Source organism: Callorhinus ursinus, unplaced genomic scaffold (genome assembly GCF_003265705.2).
Source record: "Callorhinus ursinus isolate GAN/ISIS: 27379988/994484 unplaced genomic scaffold, GSC_fseal_2.0 scaffold1, whole genome shotgun sequence".
NCBI classification, from domain to species: domain Eukaryota; kingdom Metazoa; phylum Chordata; class Mammalia; order Carnivora; family Otariidae; genus Callorhinus; species Callorhinus ursinus.
The window spans coordinates 10855015-10871917 of NW_027397063.1; the positions used below are offsets into that span (position 1 = coordinate 10855015).

A 16903-nucleotide genomic window follows, 5' to 3' on the forward strand; every position below is an offset into this window, starting at 1 on the left:
AAGCCCTTATCAGTTGATGAGAGATTACAGACTCAGGCCAAGTAGCCTGGCTTGGGTTCCAGTCCAGAGTGGAGGACCAACTGCTACCAGCCATGTAGTGTCAGGAACAGCACACTGCTCTCATTCACATTCAACTGCTTGGCTTAAGTGTCACCTCCGAGAAATCGGACACCTCACCTACTTAGCATTAGTTAGGGCTTCATGATTTATATAGCAAATCATTAATTGCATCCATCCATTTTTCCACCTACTCCACCTCATGCCCTTCCCATCTGATCAACAGGTGTCTATTTACACCTACTATTAACCAGGCACTTTGCTTAGCACTGTATATACAGTGGTGAGCAAACATGAAGAAATTCCTTCCCTCGTGGAGTTCCCACTTTCATGGTAAAGAAAAATAGAGTTTCACTAAACATACAAGTAAATGTCCATGTATCAACAGGTACACTGAACTCATAGTCCAAATAACAGTGGCAGCAGCAACAACAAAAGTCTTCCAGTCTGCTAAGAAAGAAATAAGAATACAGACAAACAGAAATAAAAGGAAAGAATGGAACAAGCATGATATTATATAAAATAGGACTGGGACAGAAGGGTGGTAGTTATATTGGGGATGGATATTAAGAAGATGAGTATGTAATTAGAGAGTAAGAAATACACAGAGTCTTTTTTTTGAATGAAGACAGTGGAAGGAGTTAAGTGCTCAGACAGAAGTCCAATTATCTGTGGAACAAATTCTCAGGTCTTCAAACCCCAGTTCCATTTCTTTCCAGCCTACATGAATGAGCTTTCTTGAGCCTTGGGGGCCACTATATGTAAGCTGAAGATTTGTTCTGTTTCATGCATCTGCTGAGAATTTAAAAAGAGAGAATATTCAAGAAAGCCCTTAGAACAGTGTCTGATATATACAAAGCCTTTAATATTCTGTTTTTGGAGTTGGACATGAAAACTGAATGGATCAATCACAAATAGGACTGTGGAGTGAAACTTAGCCCTGAAAAACATTCTTGTTTTTCAACAACACTCTGATAGCAATGAGCATACCCAATGCCTACATCTTGGTTTCTCCTATCCAAGCACTAACCAGGCCCAACCCTGCTTAAGCTTCTGAGATCAGATGAAATCAGGGATGTTCAGGGTGGTATGGTGGTAGACTCACATCTTGGTTTCTAATACCATTCTCCAATAAAACGAACCAGCACTCCTTGGAGAAATGGCTGATCCTAGGACTGGAGCAGGAAATATACAAGATCAGCCTGAAGCACTTTGTGTTGCCAGAAATGAACACAGAGTGCTAAGGAAGCGCTAAAAACAAAGATGCATATATATATATATATATATATATATATATATATGCACATTTTTGTATTTTCTGACATATCCCCCATCATTATATATATAAAGTTATATATATAAAATGCATTATATATATATAATGATGGTGATATGTCAGAGGATACAGAAACCACTAGAAGAACTCCCAATGGCCAAAGCTGGAAGAACTTTAGTACTAAAATAAATAAAATCATATTGGACTATAATCCAAAGTATAAAATAAATATTCATAAGCCCATACTGATACAGAAGTCATGAGGAAACATCAGAAAAACACCAATTAAAGGACATTCTACAAAATACTTCACCAGTACTCCTCAAACTTGTCAAGATAATAAAAAACAAGATGAAGTCTGAGGAACTGTCACAGCTAAGAGGAGCCGAAGGAGACAGTACTGCTAAATGTAATAGAGTATCCTGAATGAGATCCTGAAATAAAAAAGGACATTAGAAAAAAAATGAAGGACCTTTGAATAAAGTGTGGACTTTAGTTAATAATAATTACCAAAGTTGCTCCACTAATTATGACATGTGTCATACTAACGTAAAATATTAATAAAAGGAGAAAGTGGATGTGGTATACATGGGAACTCTCCATGCTATCTTCACAATATTTCTTTAAATCTACTGTTATAAAATAACTGTTTATTAAAAAAAACACACACACAAAGAAAAGAAAGCATTCTTGCAATGCCAGACCTTTTGGCATCCTGGGAACAGCATAGAAAAGATCCACACATACTCCCAAATTATTCCCCCATAGGGGTGAGGGTTAGAAGAGCCAATGGTTTGATTTACCCAAGGTCTGAAGAAGAGGTTATTCTGCTCATTCATCTAAGCCTGTGTTTGCCTCTTGGTTATTTCTTGGCTACACTTTCAAACTTAGGGTGTATTGTTTCTATTTTGATCACTGAATAAGAATAGAAGAGTAAAAACCATGTTCTCTGTTTTTAATTAGTGGCAATTCTAAAGTCAGTCTCTTTTAACTGAAATTTAGGATCCTCAACAAAATACATAACTTTCCCAGCAGTTTTGTGACAATTTCTCCAGCCTGTCTCTTTGTTGCCCTTTACCATTACTGCATTTTTTTTCTTTGTGTTTCCAACACGATACCAATTTCAAAATTGCATAAGGGTTTTATTGTGAAGATTTGCCTTCTTGGTTCAATTTTCTATAATATAGGTCAGCACATGCCCCTTCACTGAGACAACTTGCACCTTCCTCCCCCACTAAGAAACAAAGCTCATATCACGTTGAGTTCAGCGATACCCACTTCGGCAATAAGAGCGTGAGAAAAAGTCATTCTATTATGGCATTAGACACTCATCCGGCGGGTTATTTTAAATATTACCAGAACTTGAATAGCAACAATAACAACCCATTCTATTAAAAAAAGGGGGGGGCGGGAGGAAAAAAAGAAAGATAAAGGAAAACAAGAAAAACAATAGAAAAAAGGACTTCATTGCCTAAGTGCTTAAGATCTATGTCGATTTCCTCCATTTTCCTAAAAAGTTAATGCGAAGAAAACAAACTAATAGGAAACGTTCCCAGGATTTTAAATCTCATGAGCCCAGAATCCGTGAAAATCCTGTTTAGAACCACCCCGTGAAACAGGCTTTGGGACGTCCCCCCGCTACTCGTTCATTCAGCTTCTGCCTCTTTTTTAACAATCATTCCTGTGGACGTCCCCCGAGGACACAGCAGCTGGCTGGAGTCCCCAGACCAGACTTCCCTAACTGAATATAGATAGATGTGCAGGTGGGGAGGATACAAGTAAATCTGGCTCAACGGCCACGAATTCCCCTCATCCCCCTGCCCCACAAGTGCGTTGCGTTTTACCCGTACAGTAGGAAGCTTCAGAAACCAAGACAACTCTAGCACTACCCGCTTCCTTCTCTGGCACTTCGCGTGTGGCCGGCGCCTGCCTCCCTGTGATGCCATCTTGAGATCCTAGCATCTTCTAAGTAGTTAGTGAGTTCTTGCATTCTGTTCGCGTCCCTGCGTCTTTGAAAACGTACCCGAACTTTGGAAGAAGGTGAGAAACCTGCTGGTGTGGGCTCTTAATTTTCTCCACCCAGAACTGACAAAATCAGATGCTGTTTACAGTAAGCCGAATAAACCGCCCCGCGCCAGCCTGCGCCCTGATTCCCGCTCGCTGGGTGCCAAGTCAGACTCCCCGCGGCGCACCCGCAGCCCGGGGCCCCGGAGACAGCCGTCCGCGAGCGCCGCGTCCAGGGGCTGGAGGTCTGGGGGGCCGGGTCCCAGCACGCGTGGGTGGGAGGGTGGAGGTACCCCAGCAACTCACAGCCCAGCGCGACCACCAGGTAGCGCAGCAGCAGCAGGAGGAGGCGGTGGCGGCTCCTCCTCGCCATCTTCCCGGGGTCCGAGCTGGCTGCTCCTCCGAGGCCGAGGGTCCCGGCGGCCGGAGCGCGGCAGGCCGGGCGGGAGCCCCTCAACTTCTGGGGCGGGAGCGCAGGAGAGATTCGCTCCGGGGAGAGGAGGGGAGAGGTGGGCGGACCCTGATGGATGTCAGTTTCCCCCTGCCGGGGGCGCCTTCTCAACGGGCAGCCTAGGGGCAGGTCTGGCCTGTCCCCGGGCTGGGGGTGGGGGGGGGGGGGAGGGCGGTGGCTTTTGTGGGGGGAGGGGGGGGGGGGGGGGGGCCGGGGGATGCCGGACGAGGTGTGGGCTGGGTCCTAATGAGGGGGCAGGAGGAGGCGAGGAGCGGAAGGGAAGCCCTGGAGGGCGTCCCCCCGCCCCCGCGCCGCCGGGATTGATCGGCTTTGTGTCTGGTCCGGCGCGGGGCTGCCGGCTGTCCCCGGGGCGAGGAGCCGAGGGTGGGGGGGAGGCGCGGGCCGCGGGGGCTGGTGGGGGGGAGGCGGCGGTGGAGGGCAATTCTGCCTGCCTCGCTCCAACTCCTGTCTTCCTTCTTCTGGGCACAAAACTTTTTGGGTTTTCAGCCTAGGGGTGGAGATTTTTGGAAAATTTCTGGCCAACGGGCGAAGCTGCGGGGGAGGCGCTGTGGGGGAGATGGGGTTCGCCGGCTCCGCCTTGGACGCCAGAGAAAGAAAAAAGAAAAAAAAGCAATCAAGACTCTTGCTAGAAGGCAGGGCTCCGATTTTAGCAATAGTCTTGGCCCTTTCTCAGTGTAAGCTTTTTGCTCTTTGGAGAGTTGAGGTGTGTTTTGTGTTCTTTGCTTTTCACGTGTCAGAGTTGGAAGTTCATCTAACGGTGTAAAATATTTATCATGTTTCTTTCCAGTTATATAACCGCTGCCTGTGGAGTTTTCCACATGTTAAAACTCTACAGCTGCGCTTTGTCAGGTTTATTTTTGGTCTACTGTGCTTTTAAAAGGGAAACCCATTATGAATGCCCTGTTGCCTTCTTTAAAATTGACCTGCACTTATACTGCACACACTCCAAGGGCTAAACAGACAATTTTTGTATTTGCTCCCCAGGGACCAAAAATGTCTAGTGCATTCAAGAATAGTGACAGATCTGGACCATCCTCAAGAGAAGAAATTGTTATACATCAGTTTTTTTTTAAAGGTAGAATAATGAATAAAATACTGAATAGAAGACAGTTGATTTAGTGGGGGTGCATATGAAGAATTTAGCTCACTGGACAAAGGCGACCAGAGTTGAGATATGCAGAGCTGTGAGAAAGGAGACATCCCTGCTGTTTCCTTGGTGACAGTGATGGAAGCTTGATGCCCAAGGCAGGGAGGGGCAGAGGACCCAAATAGTCAAAATGGCCAAAACGTTAGAGCTATACTCCAGTCAAGCAAGGAGAGGGGACACAGATTTAACAACAGGCCTATGCCAGTTTTTCTGGGTAGCAACCAGAAAAATGTAATGCTTTACAAGAGAAGTTGATGGCGTTCTCTTTTTTCATTCTTGCCACTGTATATCTCTTTTGCTCCTCCCTAAAGATACACACAAAAAAAGGCATACTTTTTTAAATTAGTATTCTGTGACATCCTATGTGAATAATTGATTCACTCCATTATTTGTCACCCAGTTAAAGCATTTGCCAAATAGCTACATTGTGCTAGATGCTGGTGTACAATGATGAACAAGATTGAGTCTTTGCTGCTCATGAGCTCATAGTCTTGAGAGAGAGAAAGAGTCCCATCTGGAAAGACCTCTAATACTACGTGATAAGTGTTGTGGGAGAACAGAAAAAAGTAACCAGTTCTTATTGAGTGCTTTCTCAGTGGTGGAGTCTGGATAGTGCTAATCTAATCCCCCAACAATTCTGTAAGGCAGAAAATATTATCACTCCCACTTTGCAGATGAGAAAACTGGGCTGAGAGATTCTACTGGCTTGTTCAAGGTCAAGGATAAGGGAAATGTTCCTCTGTTGGAGGGTGTGTGCATGGCTTTATTTAGGCATGGAAAGTTACAGATTTTGAAAGGAATAAAATGAGCAAAGGGCACTCTAGGTAGAGGATAGAGCAGGATCAAAAGCTGGAAGATCTAAAAATTATGGTTTGTTTAGGTAAAGCAATGTTCTACAGTGCCGGTTTATATGTGGGATTGGTGCAGAAGAGGTGGCAAGAACTGAAAAGGGGATTGGATTATGGGGGTCATTCAGTGCCATACTAGAAACCCTAGACCTTATCCTATAGTTAAAGACCTTTTGAAAGCACTGGGGTAGGATATGAAAAAAAAATCCACGTTTTAGAACTGTGCTGTGTAATATGGTAGCCTCTAGATCCATGAAGCTATGTAGATTTGAAATCAATTAAATCTAAAATTCAATTCTTCAGTCACACTAGCCATATTTGATGTTCTCAGTAGCAACATAGGAGGTAATGGCTACCCTATTGGCCAGTGCAGATATAGAGCATTTCCATCATTTCAGAACATTCTACAAGACATTGCTGCCTTAAAATGATAACACATATGGAAATATAGACTGGATTAGGGATAAGAGAATCAGAATGTTAGACAAGTCTGGAGACTATTGCAATATTCTGAGAAAGAGATGAGGTATGAAGTAAATAGGGTAAGGAAAGAAGCAGGTAGATTCAAAAGATATTTCATAAACCTGGGTAGCAGGATTAGGTCATTGATTAGGTATAGAGGGGACGAAGCAGAGAAGGGAACTGAGTTTTTTAGCCTGGATGGATGTATGTGGTAGTTATAAATAGCACATTAACTGAATAAGAAACATGGGGAGCATGCATAGTTCCAGCAGGTTTGAAATGAGTTGACTGATTTGCTAGAATGGCTCACAGAATTCAGGGAAATGTACTGACTTACTATTACCTGTTTATAAAGAACAATACAACTGAACAGCCAGATGAAGAAATACATAGGGTGAGGTCTGAAGCGTCCTGAGCACAGGAGCTTTTGCCCCATGGAATTGGAATGTGCCATCCTCTTGGCATATGGATACATTCACCAACCTGGAAGATCTTTGATCCCTGTAGTTTAGAGGTTTTTATGGAGGTTTCATTAGGCAGGTATGATTGATGAAACCATTGGCCATTGGTGATTAACTCAATCTCCAGCCCCTCTCCCCTCTAATCATGCCTTGGTCTTTCTAGTGACCAGCCCCCAGTCTGAAGCTATTTAGGGCCCCCCAGCCTCTAGACATCTCATTAGCATTCAAAAGACATTCATGATTCTGGAGATTCCCAAGTGTCTTAGAAGCTTTTGTGTTAGGAAACAGGGACTAAGATCAAATATAACAAAAGATGCTCCTGTCACCCCATCACTCAGGAAATGACAAGGATTTTAGAAGCTCTGTACAAGGAACCAGGGATGAAGACCAAATATATATTTCTTATTATATCACAATATCACACTATACACTCCAGCCATCATGCTTCTTTGTATTTATCCAAAGGAGTCGAGAACTTATGTCCACACAAAAACCAGCTTTATTCATAATTGTCAATCAAAATGTTCTTCAGTAGGCAAATGGATAAATAAGCTGTGGTACATGCAGACAGTGGAATAATAATCAGAGCTAAAAAGAAATGAATCCATGAAAAGACCTGGAGGAACCTTAAATGCATATTATTAAGTGAAAGAAGCCACTAACTGAAGTGGCTACATATTGTTTGATTCTGACTATATGACATTCTGGAAAAGTCAAAACTATGTAGGCAGCAAAAAGATCAGTGGTTTCCAGGGATTAGGGGTGACAGAGGGATGAATAGGTGGAATACAGAGGGTTTTTAGGGTAGTGAAACTACTCTGTATAATACTACAGTGGTGAATACATGCCAATATATATTTGTCCAAACCCATAGGATGTGCAACACCAGGAGTGAGCCCTAATGTAAACTGTGGACTCTAGGTGATTATGATGTGTCAATGTGGGTTTATGAATTTAGCAAACATACCATTCTGGTAGGAGGATGTTGATAATGGGGGGAGGGTATATGGGAGGTCTCTGTAACCGTCTGCTTCATTTTGCTGTGAACTTAAAACTGCTCTAAAAAAAAAAAAAGCAAAATCTAGCAACAAAATTAAAACAAAAGAAGACCTAGGGAATGATCACAGAAAAGAGCAGTCAGAAAGTGTGAGAGAAACTGGGAGAGAACTAAGAGCAAAGAGGTGTTTACAGCATCACATGCCAAAGAAGGGGATCGAGAATTTCTCTTGCAGTTAGCAATTATGAAGGCATTGACCACTTGAACAATAGAGAAAGCAAGCCTCTGAAAAACTTGTGGGAAAAAACTTAAGAGACTTGTGTTCTATACTTAATAAGGTATAAAACTAGTGCATAAGATAAAAACAAACAAGGAAATGCTTACAAATGTCATCAGGAGCCAGATGATGAAAGGATTAGCAAGAGCTAATATTGCTTCATCGATGAGTGATTGGGAGTTGCTTTCATTATTGTTCTTCTTGTAAGAATCCTTGCCCCAGGGAGCATGGGGCAGCTTGTAGGGAGGAATGAAGAGGAAACATAGGGAGTCCCTCAAACTCGCTTTTTTTCTGTGATCATATTGGGCTCCCCCTCTCCCCAAGTGTCATAATCACTCTGACACTATAAACAGTTTTGTCAGGTTAACATAAATGGGAACTTGGTGCTTTTGGACATCATACCATTTTTTATTCTTTCCACCCACTTTAATTCTGAATTCAAGGTAATGTTGAAGAGGGTGTCAAGGCACATTTACTAAAACAGACAATAGAGAGAAGGGCTGGGTTTAAATTGAGGGACTTCTCACAACACCTCAGATCTGGTATTTCTGTGTTGGCTGGGTTATTTTTCTTCATGGGTGTGGAGAAGGTGCTGGAAAGTGTGTCTACATTCTGCAATTTGGAGAAAAGAAAAAAAAGCCTTTCATTTCCAGAACGACACAAATTCCCGTGTCTCTCCTATAATTTTAAACTATGGATAGAATTTAAGGTCTTTAACTAATGGGATCCTCATTACTTATCCCTCATTATTTTCTCCTCAGATCACTTTCCGGAATAATCCTCATTTCAACATTTCATTCTGATATGCCCACAAGCACACTCATGGCTCATGCTCAAACCACATCCCTTTCCAGTCAAATAAACCTATTCAGAGAAACCCACAGTGTCTCCAGCACGTAGCCTTCATTACTCTCCCAAAGTGACGCGTTTCTTCAGGTACATCGTAGCAAAACTTTCTTCCAAGAAAAACAAACAAACAAACAAACCCCTCACTAGACCCTGGTTCTAATTACTACAAGCAGGAATATCTTTCTTTCACATTTTTGTTCTCAAATGACTTAACATCACTAAGGTGGTTTGAGGTGCCAACTAAGTGAACTTCACCAGCAATCAGTAAATTATTAACGCTTTCTTTCTTTTTTAAAAGCACATTTATTACCAACTCAATGGCTGGCTTCTTTATTGAGTGACAATTAGCAATTTCATAAGGAATTAGATAATATGAAAATGATTTTTCTGTACATGAAATTTCCTTCGGGGAGGAGCTAGCATCTAACAAACATTTGCTAGGGTCAATGAAGAATGGACAGGCACCAGTTAGTCTATAAGCATGGAATCATGACAACTAAAACTTGGGGAGAACTTAGAGATAATTCACAACTCCATTCCTCCCTCCATTTCTCCCCTTTCTCATGTCACAGTTAAAGATGATAGATAATGATGGTGCCTGGGTGGCTCAGCGGGTTAAGCGTCTGACTTTGGCATGATTTCAGGGTCATGATCTCAGGGTCCTGGGATCGAGCCCCATATTGAGCCCCATATCGACCTCCCCACTTAGCAGGGAGTCTATTTCCCCCACTCACTCTGCCCCTCCTCCTGCTTGTTCTCTCTCTCAAGTAAATAAATAAATCTTTTACTTTTTAAAGATTTTATTTGCTTATTTGAGAGAAAAAGAGAGAGCATGAACAAGGTGAGGGGCAGAGGGAGGAGCAAGGTCTCCACTGAGCAGAGAGCCCAACGCGGGACTCAATACCAGGACTCCAGGATCATGGCCGGATCCAAAGGCAGACGCTCAACCGACTGAGCCACCCAGGTGCCCTTAAATAAGTACATCTTTAAAAAAATAAAATATGATAGATAATGAGACCCAAAGGGTGAAATGACCTACTCAAGATCACACAGCAAGATAAGAAGACAGCCAGGCCTGGAATGAACACTTGTGATCTTTTCTGATGCAGTCCCCAAAACAGCATGGAGCCCTCTGCATTGTCTGGGAACAGGTTTGCCTTGTTGTATACAACTTGACACAAGTTATCACCTGATTTCTTCCCTTGCCTGGGAAGAGTACACTTCACATATGTCCTTAATTAAAGAGTGAGTGGAGAACTCTCCATTGAGTTGCAGGGAGCTCTGCCATCTAACTCAACATCTTGGATCTGGGGCAATACAGCCCAGAGGAGAGGATGCTGAAAGAATTTGGGCAAGATTCAGTGATTCTTCCATTTGCTCACTGCTCTCCAGAACACTCCTAAAGATAATGATAATGAGTAAATGTTCATATTTATTAAGTACTATTTATGCCTGGCACTGTGCAAAGCACTTCATAGGTGTTATCTAATAAACAAATTTGTGAAGTGGTGCTGTTATTATTATCTTACAGATGAGAAGAAAGACTTAAAAAAATTAAGTCCCTGACTCAGGACTGGGGCAACTAGGAAATCACTGAGCCAGATTTAAACCCAGGTTTGTCGTACTTACAAGACCTATGTTAACTGCTAACGTGTCTGAAAAGATGGACTCCAATGGAATGCATTTCTCACTTCCCCTAGGATGAAGAAAAAGACATCATGAATATTGTCACTTGATCTCTGTCATGATAATGACATCTTCATTTGTTTGACTTCTTTTGAGATTTTCAAAGTCCTTTCATATGCATTTTCTCTTTGGATCTCTGTACAACCCAGTGCAGGAGCTAGGGAAAGGTAAAATGATGCATATTTTAATAGCCCCATCTATAACTGACAGATATCAGTCCGTACTTGAGAAACTCCAGTATAAGCCAGTAGGAGAGTCTCATTTCTGTATGATTAATATTCAGGGTACTCTGGGTGACCAGCGGGGTATGAGGCAACCTAGACATATGGGAAGCATGCTATTGGATGTGTGGCTGGCTGTGATAGGGTACTATCCTTCTCTGGTTCTTAAAGGAGACCTAGGGACTTAGCAACCTGCCCCCATTCATGCAGGTAGTGACCCCAAACCATCTGTCGCCACAGATCCTGCTATTCCACATTCCCTTGCTTGGGTTTTCTCCCATGTCCTAATGACTCCTTAGTAGACATGTCTCTCTAGCTTAGATCTCTCAAACTCCAGATCACTCTTCCCTGTTTTTAGAACATCAGTACACAGATGGGCCACCCACAATCATTTTAAGTTGATTTTAAAATTTTAAAATTAAGTCTAAAATTGAGTCGATTTCATCACTTCTTCACCCTACCTCATTTTTTTCTCCACTTTTTTTTAACCTTCCTCCTTCTCTTTCAACATTTCTGTCTTCCATTACCTAATATGAAATATGAAATTAGAGGCCAACCACTGTGCTAATGTTTGGGGACACAATGAAGCATGTTAACAGACAGTGTCTCATCTCTGGAGTTGTAGGTTAGGGAGGTACACCTCAATCAGGCAAAGCAAGCTTGCACACTAGGATAGTTGTTAATAAGGCTTTGCCTGGTTGGGAGGTCAGGGAAGGTTTCTCTGAGGGAGTGACATGGCCTAAAATCTGAAGGAGGTAGGAGAAAATAGGTAGAAAGAACAGTCTTTGATGAGGAAACATCATGTGTGAGGGCCTTGTGACAAGTGCTGGAGAATGAGCCTTGGCAGGTGGGGCTGTAGCACCAAGGTTGAAAGGGAGAATGATGGAGACCATGGAATGCCCACTGCGTAAATTCTTCAGTGGCTTCCTGGAGCTTTCAGAATAAAAGCAGATTGACCAACATGGCTTCCTTCCCTTTTTGTCATCATGCTCCCAGAGGGCTTTTGCATACCCTGCTCCCCCTTTGCGCTCGGATCTTCATTCTTTTCTCCCCCCTTTCAGTGTTATCTAGTATTTATTAAACATTTTCCAAGTAGTAGGCACCATGCTAAGCTCTTTTCATTTTTTCTATTTTAACTCTTATGACAAGCACGTTAAATAAGGAAAGCTATTATGTCTGTTTTACAGGTGAGGTCATTGGGACAGAGAGAATGAGCCACAGACCAGACTCACAACAGCCTGTGGGTGGTAGAGGGAGGTTTGGAAGAGCACCTGACGCACTACAGACTCAATGTGCTTAACCATTTGTGTGCACTGTTTCCCATACACCCCCGTCTCCTCTGGTCAAGGCCTACTCTTCTGTCTCTGCTAAAGTACAGTTTCCTCAGGAAATTTCCCTGCCTTTCCCGATTGGATCAAATCCTACTGATACAAGTTCGCATTACCTCCTTCCTCTCTAGCATCACAGCTGGGATTTTAAACTCAAGTGGTCACACTCGGTCACTAGTAATAGATTGAACCCCATGAAGGCAGAGTTCATTATTATAGCCTCTTTTCCTAACAAAGCGTCAGTTGTTAAATGCTCAATAAATATTTGACTACTGGACGAATATACAGATCCCTATATCTTTGATGAGAATGTGATTGGACTGTAAGTTTTTTTTTTTTTTAACCCAATAATTTGGTCTCTTTAGGCTGCCATACCAAAGGACCAGACAGTAGGTGGCTTTAAATGACAGAAATCTATTTCTCACAGTTTGGAGGCCAGAAGTCTAAGATCCAGGTGCCAGCATGATCAGTTTTTAGCAAGGGTCCTCCTCTGGGTTGCAAATAGCCACCTTGTCACTGTATCCTCACATGGCAGAATGAGAACTGGCTGCTTCTCTGGCCTCTTTTTATGAGGGCACTAATCCCATTCAGGAGGGTTCCATGCTTATGAACTAATTCCCTCTCAAAGGCTCCACATCCAAAATACCATCACATTGGGATTACGATTTCAATATGTGAATTTTGAGGGGACACAAACTTTCGGTCCATAAGCACCTAACAATATCTTTGTAAAGTCAATAGCTTCAATATCTCTATACGCTAATCTCATTGCTAAGTACTGTATTTCTATTATCTCCTTAATTGTATACCAGAGGAAGTGAGGGTAGGAGTGAGGTCCAAAAGATTGCCCCAGGACACCCAGTTGGTCCGTGGCCGAAGGACATGGTTCCAGTTCTGACACTGCCATGTTCCCTCCACTCTTGTAACCATCTTTCCAAGTCAATCATTCTGCTGCAGCATGGGTCCTTATGGTGACTTAGCATTTACTGTAGGGATATAATAATTATTTTACAGATTCATATTTTATATACTTTGAGGTTGTTTTGTTTTTTTAACATCATAAATTGTGGTGCACATTCTTTTTTTTAAATTAACTTTTAATGGGGCGCCTGGGTGGCTCAGTCGTTAAGCGTCTGCCTTCGGCTCAGGTCATGATCCCAGGACCCTGGGATCGAGTCCCACATCGGGCTCCCTGCTCAGCGGGAAGCCTGCTTCTCCCTCTCCCACTCCCCCTGCTTGTGTTCCTGCTCTCGCTGTCTCTCTCTGTCAAATAAATAAATAAAATCTTTAAAAAAAATTAACTTTTAATGTATTATTTGTTTCAGGGGTACAGTTCTGTGATTCATCATTCTTACACAATTCACAGCACTTGCCGTAGTACATACTGTGATGCACATTCTTATACATTTGTGCTCTTGTCTAATTATTTCCTCAAGGTAGTTGGTGGGTAAAAAATTGGCCAGCTTTTGATTCAAATTGGCAATAGCAGTATTGAGTTTTTAGTAGTAGAGTCTCTTACCTATTTGCCAAAAGAGTATTTCTGCCATTGTGCCAACAAAGAAACACACGACTTAAAAAATATTCTTTGCATTTTGCTTCATTTTTCTTGAATTACAGATTGAAAAAGATAGTAGCCCTTTTTCTTTGGGCCTAGTCCTCAAGGCACTTTTTTGAAGTATGGAATTTAGTATGTACTCCAACTGAGGCAGATAAATAGAAGTGCGTGTAGCAAAACAGGCCGTTTATTATTTATTTGATATTTATATCCCAAACATTTTTCTTTAATATATCTGTATAAACTTTTTAATGTTTTGCATAATCAAATTCTTTTTTTTTAAAGATTTTATTTATTTGAGAGAGAGATCAAAGAGGGAGAGGGAGAAGCAGACTTGCTGTTGAGCAGAGAGTCCAATGTGGGGCTCAATGCCAGGACCCTGAGATCATGACCTGAACCCAAGGTAGATACTTAACTGACTAAGCCACCCAGATGCCCCATAATCATCAAATTCTTAATGCTGATGGAACTCTATACTTAAAAGAACTTTTCTTACCAGCATCTCAAGTGCATTCTTTCATCTTTAAGATCCTTGGGAAGGTGTTGGAGAACACGAATGAACTTGATCTACCTTGCTCTGGCAAAAACTGGACGGGATGGACAAGGGACAGAATGATGCCTTTTCACTCGCAAAGATTTAGGAATTCCACTGTGTTCTTGGATCTGTCTCCTTTAGGCCAGGTGGATAGTTTCAGTCTTTCCAGAATGCTCTTTTGGCTCTGATGAAAAGTAGTTCAAATTAACATTTAGTTTCGACACTGATAATACTCTAAGTGACAACATTCTGTCCACCGCACAAACCAAGACTTATTATTATTATTTTTTTTGAAAAGTCAAGAGAGGGCATATTTTCTCACATGATATCCTTTAAAACCCTGTCATCTCACTGAATTTTTAAGGTTTGTCTTGTGCCTTTTAGATGTAAATCCTCTTAGGAATTAGAACACTTTTCAAAAATATTTTTTTTCCTGGAAGTGTAATATCATAAAGAAAGCCAGGCTGTTGATTCCCTGAAGTGTTAGGCATCATCCCAGGCACAGAAGTTCAAATGCTTGTCGGCTGGCTTGGAGCCAGTGAACACAATGGCGGGGAACACTGGAGGCTTTGAAAATGCCCCATGGGGATGGATGCTGTTTAACAAGCAGGATGCCCGGGTTAGAGCCCCTGGGGTAAGTGGCCATCCTGGTTACTCCTTCCTAGGATAGGGACCAAACAGCCTGGAGTACTGAAAATCAGAAGTGAGGATACCCGCGCCATTCCAAAAGCAACATTTCTTTTTTCCTAGATATACTCTTAGATAAGACAGCTAACCCCTCTGGAACTTCAGTTCCTCAAATATAGAAGATGGGACTGAGGTATGCGATTGTAAAGGCACTTTCAATAATAAAACTGGACAACTTTTATGTTCTAGTCTTTCAATTTAAAAATGAAGAATAAGCCAGTCTTCTAAAAACAATACCATATATTGGGGCTGGAAAGATGTTAATATGATAAGCAACCTCCACTCAACTACAGATTTTTTCTTTCTCTTCCTACCCCCAGCCACTACACATACACACACGCACGCACGCAAGTGCACGCACCGACGCATGCACCAACACACATGTCTCATTAACTGTTTAAAATATATTTAGGGGGCGCCTGGGTGGCTCAGTCATTAAGCGTCTGCCTTCGGCTCAGGTTGTGGTCCCAGGGTCCTGGGATCGAGCCCTGCTTCTCCCTCTCCCACTCCCCCTGCTTGTGTTCCCTCTCTCGCTGTGTCTCTCTCTGTCAAATAAATTAAAAATAAATAAAATATATTTAAATTTATCCTAATAAGTCAAGTGTTAGAATAGAAAGGGATATCAGGAGATAGAAGGAAGAGATGCCTTTTGCCTGGCATTTGAGTTGGGGTTTATAAGACACTGTGTCTTCTCTCTTCTGATCTGCCTCTTATCTCTTTTCCACGCTCCCTTCTTTCTGCATTTAAAAGCTCCAACGTGTTAGCTGAGAGTCTTAACTAAGAAAAAGTGGCTGGTATTGAGCCAAATCTTCCACAGTGTTTTTCCATGAGGAGAGCTTTGGCTTTTGGCCTAACTTGACCACGGTCTTCATCAATAGTGTAGAATTAGAGAGCTTTGCTTTCTGCTGTCAAGGCTCTTCTGGAAACATCAAAAAATAAAGTCTCAGCTGCTGGTACTTGGGCCAATTCTAACAGGTCCAGGTTTTTTTTCTCATCTCCTGCTGGTTGGGGAAAAAGTGATGGGAATAACAATGGAAGTTTTGTTTTAACCTCAAAAGTCTTAGTTAAGTAAAACTCATGTTTTATGTAAAAAAAAATCCTTATAAAAAAAACCCTGAAAGATTACGGTGAACTATCATCTTCTATAATTCATATTAAAATGCTTCAGAAAAATCTAGAAGCACTTAAATGTGGCAGATTGTTAAAGTAGGTGGTGGGTCCATGGCACTTGTCATACTATGTCTTCTTCTCTGTATGGCTGAGAGTTTTCATTTATTTCACACACATTTCAAAATTTCATTCTTATCCCCTCAAAAATTAATTTAAAAATTAACTCTTTTTATAAATAAGGAACCAAAGTGTATTGAATTAATTCAGTATCCCCTCTCCCCCACGCTGACTTGCTGGCTCTTCGAACCGGTAAAGTAGATAAAAACTTCTTTGCCTTATTATCTGCTCCACCCACTTACTTGATCCAAGAGAAATTATCACTGACAAAACAAGCTTAATTTTATGGAGGCTTTGACTGGAAGTTGGAAAGCTAATTCATTGGGGAGAAAAAGAGAAACTTCTCTTTATTTATCTTGTTCCTTCCAACTAATTGGAACACACCTGCTTTTTGGGAGAGAAACAACAGGGGTGGGGGTGAGGAGGCGGGGCAGCAAGTTGAGGCCTCATGGGGATTTTTCACTTGCTTAGAAGAAAATGAAATTATCATTTCTCAAACAAACAAAACACACCCAGTTGTACATTTAAAAAATAATATTGATGACCAAAGAAACTTGGTGTATGAGTCAGAATTTGAGAGGAAGGTGTGGGTTACTTAAAAACTGGTTTTAAGGCCTATGCATTTTTTCCATTCACACATTATCTTAATGTTTCCCAGCTGAGTAGAGGGTTGTCCTGTAAACCAATGCTTCTGAGGCTAACGGGCATCTGAATTAACAGAGGATTGCGTGAAAACGCAGATGCTGATGGAGTAGGTCTGAGGTGGGGCTGAGAGTCTGCGTTGCTAACCAACTACCCGGTGACGGTGATGCTG

The 16903-nt window shown here is 42.0% G+C and overlaps 1 protein-coding gene across 6 annotated transcripts in view; it reads right to left on the minus strand.

Annotated features, from left to right (window-relative positions):
• The window catches only part of JAM2 (junctional adhesion molecule 2), a 60664-nt gene extending 56449 nt beyond the window's left edge, over positions 1 to 4215 (minus strand). For 2 of the 6 annotated variants that reach the window (XM_073891601.1, XM_073891597.1), the window contains exon 1: positions 3644 to 4209. In XM_073891601.1, the coding sequence (XP_073747702.1) occupies positions 3644 to 3710 (67 nt within the window). In that variant the 5' untranslated portion in view covers positions 3711 to 4209. Of the gene's footprint in view, positions 1 to 3643 lie in introns of all 6 variants that reach the window. The other 4 variants (XM_073891610.1, XM_025872635.2, XM_025872633.2 and 1 more) reach the window with 4 other exon arrangements.
• Between the last annotated feature and the right edge of the window lie 12688 nt (positions 4216 to 16903).